This window comes from Carya illinoinensis, chromosome 8, assembly GCF_018687715.1.
Source record: "Carya illinoinensis cultivar Pawnee chromosome 8, C.illinoinensisPawnee_v1, whole genome shotgun sequence".
Classification (NCBI taxonomy): Eukaryota; Viridiplantae; Streptophyta; class Magnoliopsida; order Fagales; family Juglandaceae; genus Carya; species Carya illinoinensis.
In genome coordinates, this window is record NC_056759.1 from 21,973,224 (window position 1) to 21,999,117 (window position 25,894).

Sequence of the window (25,894 nt, forward strand, 5' to 3'; positions counted from 1 at the left end):
GGGGAACTAATAAGGAATTCAAAACGTCGTTTTCCATAAACAAAACAAAGTTGTTTTGTAACATTAATAGGTTTTTCTAAAAACAAAACCAGCTGCCGGATCCAGACAAGTAAAACATTGTCTTGCCCCAGGTCTAATTCGGGCGGAGCAGGGGGAAGTCTAACTTAGACTTCCCCCTGCTCTTTAATTTCTTGGATTTTATTGAAGCTTATCTATTACACGAGTCCCTCCGGAAGCCCCGACCTTATGCATGTCCACATGGATAGCCAAGGGCTCTTTAATTTCTTGGATTTTAAGTTGTTCATTTCGAGAAAGGAATCTTTCTATGTCAATCTAAATACCCAACTAAAGTTTTCACCAAGCACGGTACCATAGCTTGCACAAGTTATGCTTACCCTACAACTGCTAATATAAAATCTAGAAATTGTGGCAACCTTCCTTGTTTTATATAGCATGCTTCGTCAAATTCTAATCTTTAAAATGGTGAAAATAGGTGAGATGATATAAGTGTGGTAGGAGATCCAGTATTGTTACTCCCAAGAGAACACAACTAATGGAATGAGAGGACTAACAGAAGGTAGCAGATTAAGACTATAAGACACTTTTCTGTTAGGATGAATGACCAAGAAAACGGTCATATTCCAATGAATATTGGATCGGAAACCTTTCCTCGCTTCTCCCTTAGCATGAAAATACTTGGCCCTCAAAGGTTGATCAACCAGCTCTTCAATTTTTCTTTTACCTTGCCTTCTCATCAGGACTGGAATCCAATACGCCAATCGCCACACTCAACTGTTGTAGTTAAACACCCGCAACCTCTTTATCTTATTTCTCAAGTCAAAAGATTAAAAAAAAAAAAAAAAAAATGGATTCTCTGATCCTACTCGTCGTGGACAAGGCATGGACCACATTACCGATGTTATAATTTCCATACGACCAGCAGATTTCAGCTTTTGTTGGGCAATAATCCTCACAGGCGGACAGGTTCATTGCGTTGTAGGTATGTCTAGGTAAAGAAAGTCCCAAAAAAGTGATAGTAATGTTGCCATAAGTAAGATAATAGTCCCATTCAAAGAATCAACAAATTTAAGGTTTATGGAAACAATCGTTCACAAGCCAATACACACGATTTCTGCCCCCCCTTTCCTTCTTTGCTGTACAAGCAAAATCTGAAAAAACTACAACCTGGAAGTTATGGTACACGCTGCAGGGCATATTCCTTTTTGCAATTAAATGCCTTTAAACTAGCAGTCAATAAACATAATCAATTTCGCAGCCATCCGTGACCAAGTAAAAAGGAAAACCGACCGAAAAATCATATCAAGGGAAATGTCCTTGTGAAACATCACATGGATAAGAACAAGAAGTGATCCTCACCTTTTAAAAGTCACTGATCAGTCCTTCACTAAGCAGTGGCCTCGGATATGACAAAAAGGGGTTAGAGTAGACTCGCCTCTACAGCTGCTCGTGGTCTATATACACAAAGGTCATCTGATGATAACTCCAGCATTTTAGGTTCAAAGGTCTGCAGAAAAAACTCCACTACTTCTGGTGTGAGTTTTGAGTGATGGAAGCAACAAGGAATCCTATATGCTAAATGCTAAGTTATGTTCTCTGTTACAGGAGATGAAGATTTTGTGGCCAAAACATGAAGCAAACTTTGGGTAGCCGCGAGCTTTTCTCTCAGCATGACATTATACTCGTATAAACTTCTGAGATTCTCGTGGACATCAGACATATCCATTTCAGAACTAGGCTTCAATTCTGCAATGAAAAAGTAAAACATCATATATACTAGGTAGTAAGAATTGGCACGAGTTAATAAACGTAATCCTCAGTCAAAGATCCTTGTTGCTTCACAGATAAAGATTACTGCTTCTGTTAGACACTTTTAAGTGCTCCAACAAGTAATTTCAAGCAACATTTGTCATTAGATATATACTCAACAAGAAGCATACTACCGAAGAGCATAACCTGCTTGCATAATTTACTTTCAAATAAAAAATAACCTGCTTCACAATCCTAAGAAGTGACTATCGCAGAGCATAGCATAATACATCACACAATACTACTTGGTTATTGGTGTTGGTATTAGAAGTTGACGATAATTATGTAGCACAAAGGCTGTGTGAACAGTATCGTGCATAGTCTCGTGAACAGTGCTATGCTTGGGCTCTTGCCTACTCTTATGATCAATAAAACTTTGTTTACCAAAAAAACAAAAACAAAAAAAACAGTGCTATGCTTATGGGCTTATGAAGATTGGGTATCACTCTGTAGAAAATTACTAGGTCAAGATTTATTGGGTTTTCTGGAAAATCATAGAACCTAAGCTTCAGGCCTAGGGTTCTTTGGCATCACTCCACGGATATGGCTACATCACATAATCCATAAAGCAATAGATTCTGGAAATTAACCATCTTCTTCAATAATAATCTGCAAACTTTATGTGCTCTCTCAATAAGCCATAAGGCGAAGAAGTTTGAAACCCTCATCCCATTCAGCCAATTGTCAACAATGTGTAACTCCAGAGTCACACCCGAGAAATAGAATCTCTAGGGTTGGGATGAATTTTGAAATGATAGACGATATTTGCAGTCCTAAGGTATGCAAGCCTTACACACTCATTTTGAAAAAAAGTGAGAAAATCCGAGATGCACATTAAAATATATATATATATATATTTAATGGTGGACCCCACTTTTTTTCAAGGGGAGTGCGCTAGGGTTGTACACTTTAGGACTATATCTAGCATTACTCTCCTTAGACACATCTTATAGTAAAGGCTGCCTAGATTTCCTAGTTATGCTAGGAATCATAATTTTTCAAGAAACCCAAGACCACCAGGAAACGTCCTAGAGACCACCAAGAAAAAGGGCTGTTAATAGTCAATACTCTGTTCCCTTTGACTAAACCGAAAGATACACATTCAAGGCTGCTGAGACTCTGCACAAACTAGGACAGCTTTCCTTAGACTCCACATAGATCACGAGAAACCCCAGGAAAAAAAGGCCGTCAGCCTAGGTAAAACCCTATATACTGAAACTTGGAGCCCAATCCTGCTCCAAGATACCCACATCAACGGCTACCTCTTGAACTTTAGAAGTCTATTCAAAGTAAAACAACCATTAGTCATATTCAAAGCAAAACGGCTCTGAATCTCACCCTAACTGCTGCCACTTTCTATTATTAAACCTACAGATTCCCAATTCCTTTATAATCAATCTATTGTAGTGCCAACCCTAAAGAAAATAAGCCCAGAAATCTTCCTCCGTGTCACACTGCCCAACCTAAAGAAGATCGCCTGCTGTACCTTTTTCCTTTTGAGTTTTTCTTGCCAAAATATTAAAGGAGACCCTTACAAAGTTGTTGCAACTCTAGGTAAGACAAAATCCAGAAAATTCTCTCTTGTTCCTTCAATGTGTATCGGGTACACCCTAAATCCATCTGTGTTGGCTGTCCAGGTTCCAGGAAGGCAAGGCAACAACTTTTCCCCTAGTTTCTCCCTAATTGCTGAAGCCCTAGGTGAATTCTCACAAGACTTTTTGAACTTTCTTCCATGTGACTCGAATAATAAGATTGTCCCTCTCCTAATAAGTTGCTGTCCATGTTTTTACAGTATCAAAAAATAAAGAAAATTGGGGGAGATTGGAAAGTCTTGGGTAAGAATCCTTCTCAAATCTCATATCTTAAGCAAAGTTCCTGCATTTTCTTTTTGAAGCCTTGAAAACCTCTCTAGATAGAAAACCTCGTGCCTGCATGCATGCACCTTACCCCCACTCCGGTGCTCCTCACCAGAGCTGATACCCTCTCTATCTTTTCCCAGACCTTCTATCTTTTCCTAGACCTCTCTTTTTCCAGTTCTTAGTTTTAAGTTTTAAGATGGAAGAACTTAGACGCTTTGCAGTGGAATCAAAAACTTTCCTCTTCTCGAAAGTGGGTGGCAATAGTTTTCGTATCACAGAGAGAAACAGACGCTTGACCATGTTTCTTCTCTTAAATGGCTCGGCAGCTTCATGGGTGGTTAAAATGGTGGGGGAAGCCATCAAAACTAGGTGGCGAAATGATTTCTTCAAAAAACAGATGGTGGGCAATGGAATTCTGACTCTGCAGCTTCTCAGAAACTCTAGAGGCAGTTATCTCCTCTTGGAGGAATTTAACAATGGCAGGAGAAGAGGTTCTCTAATCATTCCCGAAGGTGTAAAGGGTAGTGGTTGGGAGGGTTTCACTTATAACCTCAAAAAGGCTGCTCAGCACACGGTGGTGCAACCAGATAGTCTCGCGACGGGATGGCAAGTCTGTCCATGCCTCGAAATCTTATGCCATGGCTGTAGATTCTGCAGCAGAGTGTAGTTCTGCCATGGAAATGAAGGAAGAAGCTGCTGGTCTTTACTCAGTGGACGTGGGGACATTTTCTGACAGTGGTGAAAAGTTGGGAGAGGTAGAAGGCGTGTTTTGGGCTGTCGAAGCACAACTTTCTGGTGTACTAGAAGAAGTTTCTTTATTAATGCAAAAGATTGATCTGGGACTGAACAAGGTGATCATGTCTAACACAGCTGTAGCTATGCGGATTCCCGAAGACACCACTCCTATTCTGGGAAGGGACGTGCTTGGGTCAAAGGAAGGGGAGTTGGTCATCCACGGGTCAAAGGATGGGGAGTGCTTGGGTCAACAGTCACATTTTAAAACCACGGATCAGTCACGGGCCACTGTTTTTAATTCACATGACCCACGGCCCATAAGCCCACGGGCTGAGACTTCTGGAATACTAGATGGGGCTCTAAGCCCCTCCATGTGCCGGTCCATCCAAAACATAGGCCCGACCCAATGGGCTGTGAACCCATGCCCATCCATCGGCGCAAACACACGGGTTCCACGGGCCTTCAACCAGTTAACCGATATATCGGCTAACTGCGACCCGCCGGCACAAATTCTGCCGGCGACTTCCCCAACCACCTTTCCGGCACAGAATCCACTAACGAACACGGTGGTTGCCTCAGTTTTGGGAGGACAACGTCAAAACGCCTCTTTTGAGCCTTTCTCCTCCGTAGAGGCTACGCGTCTGGACTCCATTAGTGGCTCTCAGGCCACCGAATCTTCCCCTCTGCCACAGAAAGGGCCGATGGTCACAGGCAACCATTCGGCTCCTATTTTGGTCTCCACCCCTGCCGATAGCAGTGCTAGTGGCTTGAAATTTTCCTTTCTGCTAGGGCCAAACATGGGAGATGCTTCTGATGCTCCTAATCACTCTTTGGGCTTCTCTGAGACACTCTCTAGGATCCTAGAAACTGATTTGGAAGAGGTTGAAAACTCCTCTGTGGATGGGAGTACTTCGGATGAAGGGCTATCATACGGATCAGACCTTCAGTTGGTATGCAAGGAATTTGGGGCTGACTCACTTGCAACTGATCTGTATGAAGCTGGGGATATGCCAAGTCCCATATGCTCACTGCCACCAACAGCACCTTCGGCTGATCCACATGTAGATTGGATTTTTCAGAAGGTTAAGGATATGAGTCACTGTTTAGGGATGTCTTGCGAGGGCTATGAGGATCAGCTGCAAGCTCTCCTCATCGCAATAAAATCAGGCCAACCTTTACTTGCTAGATCAGCGATGAAGAAGGATAGGGAGCTCAAGAGACTTGCTTGCTCCATAAACTATGATGCACGGGAGGGTAGCGCATGCAGGGGACGGCACAAGGATAGGGCGAATCTTGGTGATCCATGAAACCCAAGATTCTTTCATGGAACGTTCGTGGCTTGAATGACCCGAACAAGCGCCTTAAAGTGAAGAATTTATTACGGGATTGGAAAGCGGATATCATTTGTTTACAGGAGACAAAATTAAAATTTATTGACAGGTACATAATCAGAAGCTTGTGGAATTGCCCTTATGCAGGATGGACCACCATTGTTTCTAAGGGTGCTTCAGGGTGTATCCTATTAATGTGGGATAAGCGTGTAGTCAACTTCATGGAGGACTATGTCGGGGAATTTTCGTTAGCATGCTCTTTCTCGAATGTGGATGACGACTTTGTTTGGGGTTTTGCAGGAGTTTACGGACCAAATGATGATAGTAGCAAAAAACTACTCTGGGATGAGTTAGCTGGTCTATGTAGCTGGTGGGATATTCCGTGGTGTATCAGGGGCGATTTTAACATCACTTGGTTTCCAAGTGAGCAGTCGGGGGTTTCTAATATGGGCTCAGCTATGGCTGACTTCTCAGCCCTTCTCTCTGACTTAGACTTGATGGATCTCCCTTTGGCAGGAGGAGACTTCACTTGGTCAAATAAAAGGGTCTGGTCAAGATTGGATAGGTTTGTTGTCTCTCTTTCCTGGGAGACTCACTTTCCCAATTTGTGTCATAAACGGCTTCCTCGACTTTGTTCGGATCAATTCCCCATATTACTAGATTGTGGAGGTCTTCAGGAGGGATGCAGATACTTTAAGTTCGAGAACAAGTGGTTAGAGGTAGACGGATTTGTTGAAAAAATCCGTTCGTGGTGGACCTCTTATCAACTCACAGGCTCTCCCAGTTTTGTCTTAGCAGGGAAACTTAAAGCATTGAAGAATGATCTCAGAAAATGGATTTTGGAAATCTTTGTGCACATCAAAGACCAGGGGGACAAACTCTTTACGGAGTTACAGCAGCTAGATGAGAGAGAAGCAGATATGACATTATCTTTTGGGGATATGACTAGAAGAATTGTTGTACTTGCTGAGCTGGAAAAAATACACTCATGGAGGAAAACTCGTGGAGGCAAAAATCACGGGCCCTTTGGTTAAAGGAAGGGGATAGGAGCACAAAGTTTTTCTATAGTGTCGCATACTCTCATAGAAGGAACAACGCTATAGAGGTCCTTCATGAGCAGGGCAGGGTTATATCAGGCAGAGATGAAATTAAGAAGCATGTCGTCCACTCCTATGAGAAGCTTTTGACAAAGCAGTACCTTTGGAGACCCAAGACGGACAGCCTAACTTTTGATTCCATCGACCACACAACCAACCAGGCCCTTCGAAGAAAATGAGGTGCTTGGTGTGGTAAAAGGTATGAACAAAGATAAAGCCCCAGGATCAGATGGCTTTTCAATGGCTTTCTTTCACGCTTGTTAGGAAATTGTCAAAAAGGACATCATGAAGGTTTTCTTGGAATTTCACTCTTTTATGAAATTTGAGAAGAGCCTTAACGTTTCTTTCATCGCTCTCATTCCCAAGAGAGCAAGGTTGGTGGAAGTGAATGATTTTCGACCTATAAGTTTGATAAGTGGGGTTTACAAGATTATCTCTAAAGTCCTAGCGAAGCGGTTGAGCGAAGTCATGGGGAAAATCATCTTGAAGTCACAAAATGCCTTCGTAAAAGGAAGGCAAATATTAGACTCGGTCCTCATTGCCAACGAATGTCTAGAGAGCAGAGTCAAAACCGGCACTCGAGGTACCTTGTGTAAACTAGATATGAAAAAGGCCTTTGATCATGTGAACTAGGATTTTTTGTTGTATATTCTTAGTAGGTATGGCTTTGGGACAAGATGGCGTCATTGGATCAAGCACTATATTACAACTGCCAGATTTTCTGTTTTGATCAACAGCACCCCCGAAGGTTTCTTCAACAGCTCTCGGGGTTTGAGACAAGGGGACCCTCTATCCCCACTTATTCATCCTTGTCATGGATGTATTGAGCAAAATGTTGGACAGGGCAGTGGCTACAGGCTTCATCTCGGGTTATTCGGTGGGTGGTTCTACACATGGAAGCATGACGGTTTCTCATCTCTTATTCGCCGATGATACGTTGATTTTTTGTGATCCAGATCTGGATCAGATCCGCTCCCTCAAAGCACTCCTTCTTTGCTTTGAAGCTGTATCTGGTCTCAAGGTGAACTTACCTAAGTCGGAAGTAGTTCCCGTCGGCTCGGTTAACAATTTAGGGGAGGTGGCAACCATCTTGAAATGCAAGGTCGAATCCTTGCCAATGAAGTATCTTGGACTCCCTTTGGGGCCCCCCATAATTCGAAGGTAATGTGGGAAGGGATTGTGGAGAAAATTGAAGGCAAACTAGCGGGATGGAAGAGAATCTACTTGTCTAAGGGCGGGAGAATCACACTTATTAAAAGTACATTATCCAATCTCCCAACGTATTTCCTCTCACTATTTCCAGTGCCTGCAGGGGTTTCAAATAGATTAGAAAAGATCTTTCATGACTTCCTTTGGAGAAGGCTAGAGAATACAAAGAAATTCCATTTGATCAAATGGGAAAAAGTATGCACCCCATTATCTTGTGGCGGTTTGGGCCTATGGAATTTGAGAACCTTTAACTAGGCACTCCTTGGGAAATGGCTATGGCGCTTTCATCTCAAGGGAGACGCCCTTTGGAAAAATATTTTAGAGATCAAATATGGGAATGTATGGGGAGGTTGGTGCTCAAATGAAGTCAGAGGGGCCTATGGTGCGGGAGTTTGGAAACATATCCGGAAGGGCTGGGATGATTTTCTCAACAACTGCAGGTTCGAGGTGGGAAGAGGCACGCGGACAAAATTTTGGCATGACTGTTGGTGTGGAGACGTGATCTTGAAAAACGCTTTTCCCTCTCTTTATAGGATCATGTTGGACCAAGGTTCTTCAGTGGCTGATAATATGTGCAATAATTCTGACTCCATCACTTGGTCCGTGAGTTTCACTAGAGCTATACAAGATTGGGAGATGGGGGACATCACTGAGTTCTATAGAGTGCTATATTCACTGAAGTTAAGGGCAGGAAGGGAGGACAAACTACTTTAGACTGGCACAGGAAACAAGAAATTCTCAATTCGTTCATACCATAAAGCCTTGTCGACCCATTCCTCCAATGCTTTCCCTTGGAAGAGTATTTGGAGGAGTAATGTTCCCCTCAAAGTCGCTTTTTTTGGTTGGGTGGCCTCCCATGGTAAAATCTTAAAATCGACAAACTAAGAAAGCGTGGATTTTATATAATGGATTGGTGCTACATGTGCAAACGTAATGGCGAATCAGTGGATCACCTTCTCCTTCATTGCGAAATAGTTATGGCTTTATGGGAAGCAATCTTCTCAAGGCTTGACATTGCGTGGGTCATGCCCAAGAGGGTGATAGACCTTTTGTCTTGTTGGCAAAGGATTAGGGGCAATAGCCAGATTGTTGCTATATGGAAGATGATACCTTTATGCCTAATGTGGTGCACATGGAACGAAAGAAATGGCCGTTGTTTTGAGGATAAGGAACCCTCCCCGGACAGCTTTAGGGATTACTTTTTTTCATACTCGGTTGCTTTGGGCCCATTCTATTGCATGGAATGGAACGGGTCTTAATGATTTGTATGCTACTATCTGTAGCACATAGTTTTTGTAACTAGGCTTTTCTTGTATACTCCCTGTGTACTCGGGCTTTGCCTATTTACGAGGATCAATAAAACTTCTTTTACCTATCAAAAAAAAAAAAAGAATCCTTCTCAACAAACTTGAGAAATTAAGAACAAACCCTAGAAAATCCCTCTTTGTTGTTCCCCTACATTAGAACCTTCTAACTTGTAGTATTCTATGAGGCCTAGTGGCTGAAATTCTGAACTTAATTAAAAATCCACAAAATGCCCTAATAGCCCTTTAAATCTATATTCCCTTCTAGCAAATTCATGTTGAAGGCTAAATAGCATGTCCACAATCATCACAGCATGTAGCTCGTGTGAATAGAGAGACTGATGGCATGGTATCGAATAAAATGGTTGCTGTCAAGTATTTGACAGCAACACTACCACCACTCCTCAGGGATAATTGTCAGACCCTAACCTAGTGATAACAGCTCACACACTTGATGAGTTAAACCTGATAATTTTGGAGAGGCAATCCATGAGCCTAAACACCCTAGCTATCATCTAAACAGGACAGTTTCATGAGGAAAACCCTTGCTTCCAGTGGCTGGAAATTCCAGCAGTCCACCATCAAAGAGATAACAAAAACATAGGATTGTGTAATTCATCCTTATGTCTACCATTACGGCATGTATGAGTATTGAGAATGGATGCGCTGTTGTATAGATTGCTAGGTGACATGACTTTCCTTCTTGAAGTTAAGAGAGGTAAGTAACATGATCATATACCCTTATGTGTGCGGTAAACATTCTCCTCTTGCTTGAAAAGTGTTGTCAAGTTTTTATGCTACATATGACCCTTCATTGAAAGCCTCTTTTTATGTACCAAAAATATGATAACATGCAGAGTGCTTGTGAATTCAATTATTGTCATATTGGCTCAGACATCATCACGCATTCCATAAAACGTTCAAAAGGCAAAATAAAATCAAAACTGAAGGAATGTTTAGGCATTAAAAGATGGCCCGAAGAGATGCAAGGCACCAACATCAAGTTATGGGTGGATGCGCAACCAATATGGAAGTCCAAATAAAGGTGTGGTCTACTAGAGAAAAGTTAGTTTATAACCAATCTAGCAATCGAACCTGCGGCCACAGATGTGGGACTGGCACATAACCTTTACACACAAAGGTTGATGTGTTGGCCATAAAGAAAGTGAAAGAAAAGTTTAATGTTATGCAACGAATATGTCGGTTGTCCTGTATACAAGGGCCATGCCTTTTTTTATGATCAATAATATTTATCTTTTACTTATCAAAAAAAAAAAAACGAATATGTCGGTTGTCTATTCATTGTTAGATATGATGGATCTCTTGTTCATTTAGTCATTGTTTACTACTTATCGGATATGTGATATGTTTGTTTAGTAGTTTACTTTATGATGTATTATATACCAACTCTTCGACTCACTTTTGTATGCTTTTATGTAAATGTTCAGGTGATGAAGATGATATTGATGAGAAAGCAGGAAAGAATTAGATGAGATTCCAAACTAAGATGACAATACAGGATTAAGTCTGAATTATTGTGAGGTTATTGTAATTTTCAGTTATCAAGACCATTCATGTTATGCTTTATTTTCTTTTTATGTCAATAAAATGAGTTAAAATTTTTTCTTTTATTTTGTTTTATTATTTTGGTGTTAGATCACTTATCTGGTACAAAGCTGTGTATGAGTAGCTTTCAAAACCCAACGGAAAGGGAGTGTTGCATTCACAGTATCTTGTAGTCTATAAAACACCTTAACCCAACTTACAATCTAATTTCCATTAGTTACATAAATTTACAACTTCTATATTCAAGGTTTATGCAGTCTCTTAGCATTGGTTGAAGCTTTATCGAGCATATCCATGTTTTGCATATGTCCCCCTATTGATTTTAAATATCACAGAGATATCAACCTAAGGAAAACTTGATGCAGTGAGCATTCACGGATATTCAGCTCGCAATGAGATTCACCCCCAACTGTTTGTGAGTACCATCTTACGTTCAACAGTGAAGCCCATATTTTATAAGGAATAATTTACTAAAAATATTGAGTGGTTCACATGATTTAAGCAAAATCTCGGAATAACCAATGTCAATTTAGTTTTCAATTAAGCCTGGTTGAATTGAGTTTTCAACTGAATTTATGTAAGTTGTTCTCGCACTGGTAAAAATCTTTTTCTAAGAGAAATAGCTTAAATCTTTTTTTGATGAATTGAAATAGCTTAAATCTACAAAGGGGTACATCTGTATATACCATATCAGTGTATAATAATTTTTTTTTCAATGGTAAAACATGCAAAGACAAATTTATAATAATTCGTTGTTAAATGCGGGGGCATCCGATCATGTAATTTCTGGTTAAAATTTAGCTCGAAAAGACATCATGGCTATTTTACATAATCTAGTTCCTATACATACAACAATGGATTATCTATAAATTTCACTAAACCATTAAATATTTTTAAATTTTTTTGTAATATTAAATTTTGCTAAACTATTGAAGTACAAGTATTAAACAAAAAATATTAACAATGGATTCAGCAGAGCTACAGTAGCCATAGCCGAAGGTAGCTGAAAGTTAAATTAGTCAGATATTTCGTTAGCTCAATGTGGGAGTGTCTTGCGCATCTTTAGTTAAATTATACACTGCTATATAGCATAGAGAGACAGATGACACTGCTCTTACCTAGTATAGGTGGTGGGGGAATGATATCATCTGCAACCAAAAATGCTCGAGCCTCAGAGGAAACTCCCTCACTTGAACTGACAGAATGTTGTTTCACAACATTCGTAGAGCCGAGAACTTCACCTTTTACAGGCTGGAGAAAATAAGCATTAGAAGATATACCTCATATTGATAAAGTTTCACCACAATCAAAACTCTAAGAACAAATAAGCACCAAATATATTAATATGCAAAGATTATAGAGTCATATGCAACTAACATATAAACAAAATTGTCATATCAAAAATTGCATGACCATAAAACATTTGATTCAGCAGTGACAGTTCCCCCTTGCATTGATGCCTATTATTATCGGGTAACCAATTGGAAATAATTTATAGCCTAAAACTGCAACTACCATGACTGAGGCCATGTTTGGGGATTGAGATGAGTTGAGAACATCTCATCTCATCTCATCTCAAAACTTCTCATAATTTACTTCCCAAACATCACTCAAACACAAAACACTTTTAAATTTCAAATATTCAACTTTTTCATCTACTCATTACCTAATCATTACAACTTTCCCAAACTTACAAACAAAATACAAAAGAATACAACTTTTTCACATTTCAAAACAAAAATATTATTAAAAAAAGTTATATTCAAACAACTTCTAAATTTATAATATTTTGATTCAACTTTTTCTCTCTCCTTTCCCAAAACCCAATAAAACAGCTTCACTCAAACTATTTCACTACTATTTACAGAATTCTCATCTCATCTCATTACCTAAACATGCCCTAAGCCAGAACTGAGCCATAAGTCAAACTATTTCAAAGTCTTAGCCAGAAAGAAGGCCAAGGAATGTCGAAAAATATAGCTATAAGAGAGGACCATAGACTCAACCTCACTTTAGAAAGTAAATTAATCCGACTTTAAAAAGAAAATAATAAAGCATCACCTCACTAGGCAAGCTATGTTTCTTGTTGAAAGTGATAGAATCCAATTTTTTTGGTTGGCCTCGCTTGAGTGATGATCGATTTCTACGAACTGATAGAGCCATAACACCACCACAACTTGATTTCTCTTTAGGACTCTCGTAGTCCAATGTACCCCGGCCCCAAGTGTACATTACATATTTCCTCAACTGGTAAAAATCAGAAAGCATATAAGTCACTTAAAATAAGAGAGCCAAAACAAATTTAAAACCTTGATGAAAAGCTATGTCCTCAGGATAAACGTTACTTTATCCCAGCGCTCTTGAGCCTTTCGCCGATTTCTAATCTTACGTAATATACTGTCTTCATTACGGAGTCTTTTTATCCTGTACTCGAACTACAAATCAGAAAAGATTTTCTTGATTAGTAATAGAAAAGTAATCGTATAGGATATATTAAGCAAACATTTTATATCATAAAATCGAAAGTGTGAAACATTGAAATAATTAGAAGTCAACTAGCAGTAGAGGTCTGATACAACCTACTGGATATAATTACTTTTTCAAACTAGGCTCCAGTACTTCATTACTGTTAATGATCACAAAATGACAGCAAAATGTTTTATGTACTGCAAAAAAGATCAAGATTTTTCTTTTTTGATAAGTAAGAAGAATTTATTAATCCACATAATTAGGCAAAGCCCAAGTACACAGGAAGTATACAAGAGAAATACCTAATTACAAGAAAGGATCAAGATTATACCATTTTAGATATAACAATTAAAATCAGCAACTTTCTTTTTCAAAATCCCAAATCACTATCACCTTGTTGAGATTTCAATTTCCTTATAACCTATTATAATAGTATACAATGCTTACAAAGTTATGCCCCTGCCAACAAGTATTCAAGATTATTCTGCAACACAGCCCCCTTTGCCTCCTCCTTTTTAAACAACCATCCAACATGCCCGAGCAATAAAAAGAACTACTGATTTTAACAACTCAAGCAGCACCACATTTTCTACTTCGTACTCCACACTTAAGCGTGCACACTAAAAAACACAAAAGGAGGGCCCACAACAAAGTTTATTTATATATGGCTATTTAATATGAACCACTTTGCTGGAGATTCATTCTTTGATCAGTAGAGGTTCAACTGCTCTTCAGCTCTCTTTTCATATTCAATGCATGGTTCAATCTAGGGCATAAGGGTTATTTCTTCTGATGCATGTATTTCGATAATATATCCTGGGAACGGACTTAAGCAGGAAAGCAAGCTTTGAGAAGAGAAAAAGTCATACTTGCACCAAAAGATAGAAGAAAATGCCAAAGCTGATGCAATATAGACCACCAAGATCCGCGAGGAAGCTTACTATGAATCAAACAAACAAAATAAAATTAGATTACTGGAAATGAAAGTAATTTAAACAATAAACCATACATTTTAACCAAAGAGTTGTAGGAGCATAGATGCATACAAAAATTATTCATTGGTGCTTTTTGATCCACAAAACATTATGCTTAATAATAAAAGAAAATATGAAGATAGCTGTAAACAGGTCACTCTGACTAGCTGCCCAATCCACTGCTGAATCTTTTGAATGTAAGAAATAAAACAAAAAGATACAAAAAATAAAAAAGCATATTGCTAGTTTGTTTAGCTTCTTTTTTTACCATAAAAAGGAGCTTCATTCAAATTAGCGGAAAGGAAACGAACAGATGAAAGTGACAGGCTCAACTGAAACAGCTTAATTAACGAAGCAGTTTGACCAGTCTCTCTCCTAGAGTGTAGCAAGCAACATTAGAGGAAAAAGCAATCCCTATTACATCTGCAAATGAGGGAGCATTCTGTCCCAGTCAGCAATCATCTAACTGAAGTCTTTTGAGAGTGTGCTCCCAACTTTGTAGTAAGTCTGCACATCCATTGCTGTTAGTGTAGGATATATTCAACGATCCACAAATCTAATCTCTTGATGTTATATGCTGCAAGTCCAGAGCTAGAGCTCAATACGCTCATACTACCTGTTGCAGTAGCTTAGGCACCACCTTTTGTAGCCCATTTCAAACAAGAAGTGATCTCCTCTAGGTCCAAGAAATCATACAGCCACATTAAAACCGACTCTAACCACCGCCCTCCCCACCCCCCCTCCCAAGGGGGCCCACCTACCGTCTCCACCCCATTGTAATGTAGTGCATACTTAACTAACACAAATGAGAGAGACACGAGGAGTCAGGTAGCCGAGGGAAACACCCTAAATTCTCACTCTTTAAACTGCATTTTCCTAGAAAACCTAGAGAGAAATCCGGTAAGGAACCGCACTTAAACAAGTGAGTTATTGCTTTCCATGATAGTAAGCAAATTTGATCTACCTCATTCTGAGACTCTTCCCAAAACATCAGCACAGGCCATACTTTAGCAGACTGAACTTGTCTCATTAAATGGTTCTTCTCGAGAATCCATTTATTGATATAAAAGAAAGGAAGTTTAAAAAATAAAACTTTTTTAAGGTCATTTGTCAAGAAAACTATCCCGTAGAAATCATACTCTCCAACAAAATTAATCGAGAAAAAAACTCAGCACAAAAAAATTAAAATAAAATAAAAACAGAAGAAACAGATAAAACGAAAGAACAGGTAGTCTGCCAATTTCATAGAGCAACGAAACACAATGCATATATTGCTAAAAACCAAACACTACAAGGTTGAAATGGAAACATTCAAATATCTAGAATTGGCAACAGAAATGAAAAAATCCACCTTACAAAGGACTGACATGAGTAAAGGACAGAAACAGCATGAATTTCTGGAGAATGATCAAAACAAGTGAAATTCCTGACCTTGGAAAGTTAGCATAAGTGAACAACTGGGTGGCTTAAAGCATGAATCTAAATACACGTTTACTTCGAAAGGAACTCCATGGGTGCATCTTAAAGAGTTAAAATCCTTTGAAAAAAGAGATGATGAAGTTCGTGCATTTACATTATAAATTAGATATAGACCTTCTAGGATTTGTTTTTTTTTTTTTTTTTTTTTGATAAGTAAACAATTGTATTAATATGATAGGCATAGCCCAAGTGCACATTTATTTTTTATCACAGTTCTGAAGAATTACAGTGTCTTCAGAGACCTAATAGCTATGGCCATAGCTTTTATCAAAAAGAAAATGATCTGCCCATTAAAGAAGTTGAATAATGATATGTGCAACTAACCCATCTTGACGGGCATATACTCTCATATGCATAACAAGACTGGTATGCGCTCATCCCCCTTGATTTCTTAACATTCACCACACCAATCACTCTCGATGCTCTAACCACGTGTTAACAAGTGCATGTAAGTGCATCCATTTTATGGTAATACAGATGTAAGACGGGTTTTTATGCACATGTAAGTGCATAAAAACCCATTCTCCATAACAAATTATAATTTGAGACCCTTGTGCACAAAGAATTTAATGACTTCTTTTTTTTTTTTTTTTTGATAAGTAAAAAGGTTAACAAGTTGTTTTTTAAACAAAGAATTTAATAACTTAACCCAACAGTATATATAATGGACAACTCCAATATTTGGACTAGGCATTCTTTGAATACTTACATACAAAGAAAATCTAAGAAAATAATCCACATTGAATCACCATGCCTAATTTTCTTAACAAACTGATATATTTGTAACTTAAGCAATTTCAAAACAATGCCAGAGCTTAAAAAATAATAACTTGCTTCATTTTAACTGTGCACTCCAGGAGAAATGGTTTTGGCACTATCAAAATAAAAGAGAGGTCTTGTGTAAAGCAGTTATACACGCTATATACAGATGCGAATGGGTTGGGAGGTGTTCTAATGAGATCCAAAGTTCTTATGGGGTGGGTTTATGGACGAATATAAGGAAAGCTTGTGGAAAGTTTTCCAACATATTAGATTTGAAGGAGGAGACAGATCTATGATTAGATTCTGGCATGATCTATGATGTGGGCGCGGGCCTTTGGAAAAACATTTTTCTAGATGTGCACAGGTGGCTTGTGCAAAGACGTTTATTTGGCTAACCTTTTGGAGATTTCTAATGGTTCCCCTCAAAGGAATGTTTATTTTATCCAAGCGGCTCATGATTGAGAAGGTTGTGGTCTTTTTGTCACTTTTTAATCCATTGTACTCCACTAGTATGAGAACAAGAGGAGAAGAGCCCCTTCCAAGAAACGAAATTCAATGTCCGTTTCTTCTATAACATCCTCATTCCTCATGGTAACTACACTTTCCCTTGGAATAGAATATAGTAGACTAGTATGAAAACAAGAGGTGAAGATATGTTGCTTTTGCCCCTTCCAAAAGAAGAAATTTCAACATTCGTTCTCTCTACAATGCCTTGCCTCCTCATGGAAAATGGAGGTGCCGTCAAGAGCGGTGTTTTTCTCTTGGACAGCATATCTAGGGAAGATTCTCACCATGGATAAATCTAAGGAAAGGGCATATTGTTATAATGGAGTGGTTTTGTTTGGGTAAAAGAGTGGAGTCTTTATGGATCACCTTTCTACTACACTGTTAAGTGCCAGATGTGCTAAATAGGAACAAGGCAAGTGTAAGGTGGCTAGTGTTATGTTGCTATGATGTCTTCAGCTGAGTCGATTTGGCATGGATAATGCCTAGAATATGGTAGACTAGTATGAAAATAAGAGGTGAAGATATGTTGCTCTGGCCCCTTTCAACATTGGTTCTCTCTATAACGTCCTTGTTCCTCATGGCAAACTAAGGCGCCTTCAAGAGCTGCGTTCTTCACTTGGATGGCATCTCTAGGAAGATTCTCACCATGGATAAATCTAAGGAAAGGACACATTGATATAATGGAGTGGTGTTGTATATGTAAAAAAGTAGAGTCTATGGATCACCTTTCTACCACACTGTAAGGTGGCTAGTGCTATGTTGGAATCATGTCTTGGACTGAGTTGGTTTGGCATGGATAATGCCTAGAAGCAATGTCAGCCTTTTTCATTCATGGAGAGGATTAGGTGGTAGCTCACAAATTTCAGCAGTGTGGACAATGGTTCTTACATGCCTTATTTGGTGTATTTGGAGGGAAAGGAATGACAGAAACTTTGAGGACTGCAAAAAGATGATGTAGGAGATCAAGACATTCTTTTTCAACACGCTCATTCTTTGAACAGCTTCTATAGATTTTCTCGGGTTTAGTTTCCATGGTCTTCTAGCATCCTTTTCCTTTTGTATTTCTAGCTAGGTGACTTTCTTGTACACATCTCGTCGCACTTGGATTGCACCTTTCATGCTTATAATGAGATTCTTATTACTTAAAAATTTGGACACAGATAAGTCCCGGACAGTCATTTAAAAAATCAACCAAAAGAACATTGTGATATACAAGACAATATTCACCTCATTCATCCACAGTACAAACAAAAAGTTGCCATTAGTAAAAGAGTGATGATAATGGTGTTGCAAAAACCTTCATAATGGACATAACAAAAGTAATAAAGCATAACTATGGGAAAATTGCAAGAGTTGGAGAACAACACATGGGCATAAAGCTTGAGTATCATATTGTAGACAGGACGTGCACAATGAATGGACCATACATACAAAATGAAGCATGTTACTTACCTGGACCCCCCATATTTTGATTGCTGATCTCAACAATATAGGCAGAGAGAAGGTTTATAGACAATGTGATGTTGATTAGCCCATCATTGGAGTTTTGAAGGGAGGCTTGGAGCTGACTAGTTTCATGAAATGATGAACCAGGGAGAAATTCATGAAATAGAGGCTGCATGAGCCTCAGATCATGTAGATTATGGTAAAGCCGTGGAAATAAATTGAATTTCAAAATGTTTGAAACCCTCCCTCTGAATGTTACTGGTTTATCATCAACACTGCTTCCATTTTTTACTGTCCCACATACAAAGCTCACATATTTCTTGTTATTTTGATTCCTAGCAGTAAGGTTGAACCGGAATCCAACAGCAGTTGCTGGATTATTGGGAAGATCAATGAAGTGCCAAGATAGGTACAAATTGTCTTGGATGAATTTGCAACTGCTACACCTAATAGTTATAGTTGGCCCCTGACTCGTGTTATGACACGAGTAATTTGCAAATTCTGAGAGAGAAGCAAATCTTTGGTCAAAAGAGCCAGGATTCCCCATAACCAAAGTATCAAGATTACGTAACTGAGAACAGCTCATACTAGAAAGAGTGGTGATATTAAATTCCATGTCATTGACAAAGGAGGCTAAGTCAGGTGCATTTGTTGCTCTGACATTGTGCACCTCAACAGATCTCTTTGATATTATTTGGTAAATCAGCCTGAGAAGGAACTGAAAAGCCAAGTCAATCTCAAATCATGTGACAGACAGGGCAATATAAAAATGACATTTTTAATAAATACATCAGATTCACATGAAAAAATTGTAGCTGATAGCTTAAAGATGGATAAATCAATACTCACGCAGCGAACAAACCAATGAAGAGTATCCAACTTGCTATTGAAAACATTCCACCGAGTTCTGTCTTCCGCTTCACAACTACCTTCTGGTCATTCTGTAAGAAAACTTTGAACCAGTCAAAACATTGTCATATTATATCGAGAATCAGGATGTATCATAAAGCTGCCAAAGAGAAAATGAATAAATCAACACTGGGTGGAACCTTTACAGTGGTTAAGGTTTCCAAAATAGTCAAACTTTTAGGCACCTTGCACCTTGAAAGGAATAGCAGCACTGCAACATACATTTATTTATCCCTTAAATTATGGATTGGGATCCTCTCATTTTGTTTTTGTATCTATTTATACTCTTGGACAATCCATGGTGACAGCAGCTTCAAATACAACAACTTATCATTAATCAAACTTAACTATATGAAGTATAAGCAAGATATACCATCAATCAAGCAAACTATTCTTTATACAGATTTACTAAGACTGGGGACCAGGAGAATTTAAAATTTTTCTTCAGAAACATAGTTCCAAATCACTAAACACAACAACATATCACATATATCAATAATGTGGATGACATATCATATTCAACCTTCAAAGCTTTCAACCACAAAACCCAACAAGAAATAGGAAACTTCCATTTTGGTAAGTAGTGGGAACAAATCATTCGATCATCACAATTATATCACTAATCACAAAACCAAATATTATTCTAACCCATAAAGTACTAGGCATGTGCAAGCCCTACCCAAATTTTAAATAATCCCCATTGATTTAAGGCAAAATTATTTAGTACGACCACATTCATCATATGATTAAAAGTTAGGACCACGCCTTTCACAAATAATTCTGGTAAAAAACCTGACATGAATCTCCTACACTGCATTAGTAAGTCGTGAGATGTTCCGAACTAGCCAAAAGGTTGACCCTACACATCTTCACTGGAATTGATATTATATGAGATGTTTGACATAAAGATTCATAAGGCCAAAACTTGATAGCAAAACAAGGTAAAGTCGGTAATACTTCTAGCATATTTCTTAACATCCGTTACATAGAGAGAGAGAAATTTTTGTAAGTAGTAACATAGAGAAAAAGTAAAAGTTCTTTTATCTCTATTGAAAGCAACATAAGTGACAGCATAGTGGTCCAAAAGCAAGCTATACAAATTGGGCGATTTGGATTCAAAACTCTGCATTCACACTCATGGGGCAATTGAACTGGTTGAACTGTTTCTGTCTTTAGTTTTCCAGCTTTCTAGAGTAGTAGGTATTTCCTTTGCATGTACTTGGGCTGTACCTATTCTTGGTAATAAAATTCTTATTAAAAAAAAAAAAAAAAGTTACCCGAGGAAAAACTCCTTGCCAAATGGCTACCCACTAAACCAACACCTCGATTTGTCACCAGAACGAAGTAAACTCGATAACCCATACAGCATTTTGATTAGAATGACCTATCTCACCTATGGATACGGAAAACCTTCTTCTTTTTTCTTCTTTTTTTTTTCTTTTGGCGGGGGGGGGGGGGGGGGGGGGGGGGGGGGGGGGGGGGCGGTGTTGTGGTGTGGGTGGTATCGGGGTTCGAGTATTACCAGCCAATGCCTAGTGGAAAAGCAAATGTCCAGTCTGCTAATCCTCCACCTGATCTTGAACCAGACGTTTCTGCCATCCCCAAGCTTCATGAACCGCAAGAAGAAACAGAAGCAGAGCCAGGAGAGCAGCATGACCAGTGTGGCCTCGAGGAAAACAGCCTGGGACTGCGTGAACTTCCTGATGGAGTCGAAGTCGAAGAAGCTCGCCGGGAAGCCAATGGAGTACTCAACGCCGGAGTCGGTGGTAATGGTGTAATCGGCCACGAAGAGGGTGCAATATTTGGCCGTTCGATTCAGGAGTTGACCGGGAGGACACGCGCAGAGGCTGTCATTGTAGACAATAGAGTTTGAAGGGCATGACGACATCTCTACCATCTAATGTGCATGCGATAGAAGGATTACTGATTTAGAGAGGAGAAATATATTTTGGGAGAGAGAGAGTTTTGTGAGATGTTGGGTCTGTAATGGGACTGGGGAAGATTTTTGGGTGGTTTTGGATGAATTTGGTCGTTTGTCAAAGACTCCGGAAATATATTTCTTTCGTATTGTTCTCAACGAGTCGTTGAGTCAAATTGAGTGTAGAAATTGAGAGAGTAGTTGAGGATGGTTTAGAACTTTGAAATGCTTTCGTTTGGAAGAAAAAAATCCAACGGAGAAGGAGAAGATTGAAGTTGTACGCAAGATAAAGCTGTTGTGTGCGGTAGAATGCGTGAGTTTTCTGTCTCCAAGAAAGTAATGACGGAGAGAGAGACAGAGAGAGACCGACAGAGAGACAGAAAAAGCGAGATTCGGTGGCTCTGGCAGCTTCCGGGTAATGGAACCTGTGCGGCTGTGACCCAATCATAAAGTCATGTATATAGATGTATTTTTTTTTTTTTTTTTATAAAATGTATACATTAACCAAACACAATTTTCTTAACAGTTGTTCGGAATATATAAATTCATGAATAATATTATATATATTCATAATGTTGAAATGTTATGTAATTTTTTTAAAAACTAAGATTTATTATTTTGAAATTATACATGATATTTACATTTTCACAATTATAAATATTATTTTTTTCTAAAAAATTAAATAGAGATTTTCTATGATTTCTTATCTTAATTTGTTTATATATAATTTAGATGTATATGGCATCTGGCTTTGGCAGTTTTTTTAATATATGAAAAATGCTATTTAGTTTCATCAATGTTACTGTTTAAAGTTATTGTTCAAATATTTTAATTTTTTTAATAATTTAAAAAATGATTATTAATAAAATTATATTTTTTTAACTTTTTGGTAATGATTAAGAATATTAAAGAAATGTGCAAAAAAAATTCCACTAGCAGTACACCAGTAAACATTGGGTGGTCCACTAGCACTACCCGTTAAACATTATTTATAAATGAAAAAATATAGCTGCAAGTATAATTGTACACTAATCTGTGCACTAATATGATGTGATTGATCAAAAAATAAATTTTATTGAAAACAGTGTTAATTTAAATTTTAAGTATAAATAAATCAGTATTGGTACACAGATTAGTGCGCGACTCTGCTTGTATGTAGCAAAACTCTTTATAAATAGCATTCAACGGAATAAATTTTGTATATAGTATTTATTTCTCTAATTTATCTAAACTAAACGATTATAAAAATTTACACTGATCGATGATTTTTACTATAGAAACTACGTTACCTTCTAAACAAAAGGTTAGCAGGCCGGCAACTTAGGAGTTTATCCAAGGCCATCCAAAATAAATAATTATATCTATATATATATAAATATATATATATATTTACTCTATATCTATCTAACTGATTTTTTTATCTTTTCGTTAAATTTAACTGTGAACAGTAACTATTCTTTTTCCTGTTAAGTCTCCATTTCTATTGTCCGTTAAGTTCATTTGTCCAGCAATGCAAAGGCCTCTCCTCTCTCATTTCTCTCATCTCTCTCTTTTTCTCCATTAGCCTGTTATCTTGATATGCTTTAGATCCGTATCGAAGAACGCCAGACAGCAATTCCTCTTCAAGGAGCAAGAGCTGGTTTTCTCCACTACGGTTAGGGTATAAATTTTGGTTTTCTTTATGCATCTTGTTTTTTAATTTTTTTCATGCATCATCGTTTTGTTTATGCATCTTAAATGGCTGTAAATATTTATTCAGCTCTGTTCTCTAGATCTGCTTTAGATTTGTACCGAGGCACGCCATTTTTGTGTGTGTCTGCCTCTTTTCCTTGACCTCCACTATGTTGGGATTTTAGTCGGAAGATACTAAAAAGAAGACTAAAAAATGGACGCATGAAAAGAAGAGTTGGCTGGCAGCAGGACACACGCAAAGCAGTAGAAGATTCAGTGTTTTGCAGAAGATATGAGGAACTCGAAACAGGGACTTGCACGAGAACGATCTTCGATTGGCAGAGCAACTTCGAAAGTCGATCGTGAAAGTGCAAGAAATCAATCACCTGATATCAACTGAGTTGGCTCGGTTTGGTTAGCCAACTCAGTCCAACTCATCTCATCTAATCATTATAATTTTTTCAATTTTTAATATAAAATATAATAAATAATTTAATTTTTTTAAATCTCAATTTAATTTTTTTTAAATATTAAAATAATAATAATATTAAAAAATAATATTTTAAATTTTTATCTCAACTGAATCTACTATTCAAACCTTAATCTCAAACTCTGCTGTTCTGACAAACTTTTAGATCTGGACAAGGTCCCTTCGTTCGAGCTAGATAGAAAAACTCTTCTGCTCTACCACTGGGTCCTTCCTTATCAGTTTACCACGAGAATTCATATATTAATTAACTTTGGTTTAAAGATTTTACGTTCGGTAGTGAAAGATTGATATCTATGGCCGCCGATGCATATATAGTCGCTTCAAATAGTGTATAGAAAAAGTTGTAAGAAGGATAGATCCCTATAGAGTATAGACTATAGTGCGCCACTAGAGCTTATTGTTTAATTAATGGGAAAAATTGTACTGACAGAACCTTTATGGCTTTATTAAAGTTTTGGGAAGATTACACCATTATATTCGATCTTCTTTATTAAAATAGATAGAGCTAAATTGGCAGATTTAAAGGGAAAAAAAAAAAATTCTTCTCTCATGAAGGGAACTATTGGAACTGTGACTTAAAGGGCACTGGCCTCTTCTATCTATTTTAAAGTATGTGCCCCTCATCAAAAACCATAATTTTATGATCTTGCTCATGATCATATATATCTCTTTTCAAACTATTTAGTGATGATCATGACTTTATAATAATCTAAGCAATGAGCTGCCTTGTGATAGTACAGTAATTGCTATGGATATTACTAGTATATATATATTTTCTCGGCTGGATATTACTAGTATATATGTATATATATATGTATAAATGTATATCATAGAAAAAAGAAGAGAAAAAAAAGTTAATGAATGGAATAAAGGCGGTACAGAATAAAATTAAAGTCCCCCGTACAAAGGTGGAACCCTGACTTGTAAACATCAAAAGTGAAGAAAGCAGGAGATAAAAAGTGGGAGCTCGAGAAACCCATCTTACATGTACTGATATTACACGAAAAGATATATGCTATAGCATTAATAGTGGGAGCTCGATGCAAGTTGAGCGGCCAATTGATCACTAATTTGGATAGCTTTAAGCCCCGGCTGGCCTCAAAGACTGTTTGTTATGGTTCGTAATGAAAAAGTTGCCGATTGCATCCTAACCTGTGGCGCTCCGTCTTTCAGTAAAAAGCCTAATAAGAATCTACAGTGTCGGGATCTTGGCTGGTCGGTAACACTAGTGTTATTATCTAATCTAGGTGCGTAATTGTGGATCAAATACGCGGTAAGTAGAGTAAATCATAGTGGAATAAGTAAAAGTTTACTTGGAAACTAAATGTTAATTATACTAGACATCTAAACTAATAAAATATTCATTTATTAAGAATAATAATATTCATTACTACTTTCCAAATAATGTTATAAAGCACAAATTGTTCATCAATTACATCCAGGTATGATAGACCGAACATGATTTGTTGTCTGACTAAAAAGATATCTCCACAAAATACAAATAACTGATAGAGGAGAGACAGACCTCTATTTCTATCACTCGGGCAAGCAAGCTTGTCCAACATCTAGGCGAGTAATCACCTTATGAGAGGCCGGTTGACATGTCCCAGAACGAGATAGAGATGAGCATCTTGACCATGGTAGGCGAGCTAAAAAAGTCACATAAGGTGAGGACGAGAATAACGACTTGAAGGGGCAGGTGAGCTCAGGTGAGATACTCACTAAAAGGAGGAGCAACGGTTAGACCCAAACTAGACATGGAGACTTTCTAAGATAACATGGAAGTAGAAGCCCACACTTCATTTGAAATGTCACATATAAAGTGGCTCTACAATGAAAAATGAATGCGTGACAAGTTATGTCTTCAAAACTGAGAAGTATGGCCCGATGCCACATGGAGAACCCTCTTTTAAGGGAGGACTAAGGAGTTGGTAGACTGTAGGGTGTGTGAACCATACCCTGGTCACCTATCTTTGTCATCCTATAGTATGACAAAACAATGATGATTGACTCCTATCCAAGCATGCTTAGAGTCAGAGATACTTCAGAAAGCGCATTTGGCAATATAGAAGATAAGCACTGCTGAGGTTTCAATGAATCAATTCCCACACTTTTATTGATAGAAATTCTGTGTTGTTATATACAAAATGAAGAGAAACTAATTTAGGAAATACATATACGGTAATGCTAGAATTGTGCTAAAGTTACAGCAGACAGTTATATAATACAAAAATAGAATCAGCTTCAAGTATGGAATTGATGACCGGATATTTGTCATGATTTTAGGCTAAACATGCTCTGTTTTGATTTGAGTAGAATCCACGCATGTTTCCCTTATACG

The 25,894-nt window shown here is 38.0% G+C and overlaps 1 protein-coding gene across 1 annotated transcript; it reads right to left on the bottom strand.

Annotated features, from left to right (window-relative positions):
* Positions 1 to 1,042: 1,042 nt before the first annotated feature.
* On the bottom strand, positions 1,043 to 21,819 carry LOC122319251. The gene is made up of 8 exons (XM_043137232.1): positions 20,997 to 21,819; positions 19,415 to 19,506; positions 18,572 to 19,272; positions 14,267 to 14,337; positions 13,274 to 13,363; positions 12,990 to 13,175; positions 12,047 to 12,179; positions 1,043 to 1,764 (listed from the first exon to the last, which is right to left on the bottom strand). The coding sequence occupies exons 1-8, from the start codon at positions 21,369 to 21,371 to the stop codon at positions 1,601 to 1,603; spliced, it is 1,812 nt and encodes a 603-aa protein (XP_042993166.1). The 5' UTR covers positions 21,372 to 21,819; the 3' UTR covers positions 1,043 to 1,600.
* Positions 21,820 to 25,894: the final 4,075 nt, after the last annotated feature.

Coding starts and splice junctions, on each gene's coding strand:
- LOC122319251 (XM_043137232.1), bottom strand. CDS start 21,371: ATGGTAGAGATGTCGTCATGCCCTTCAAACTCTATTGTCTACAATGAC. Junction 13,176..13,273: donor CTCAAGAGCGCTGGGATAAA/GTAACGTTTATC, acceptor GATTTTTACCAG/TTGAGGAAATATGTAATGTA. Junction 1,765..12,046: donor TCCCCCACCACCTATACTAG/GTAAGAGCAGTG, acceptor TTTTCATTGCAG/AATTGAAGCCTAGTTCTGAA.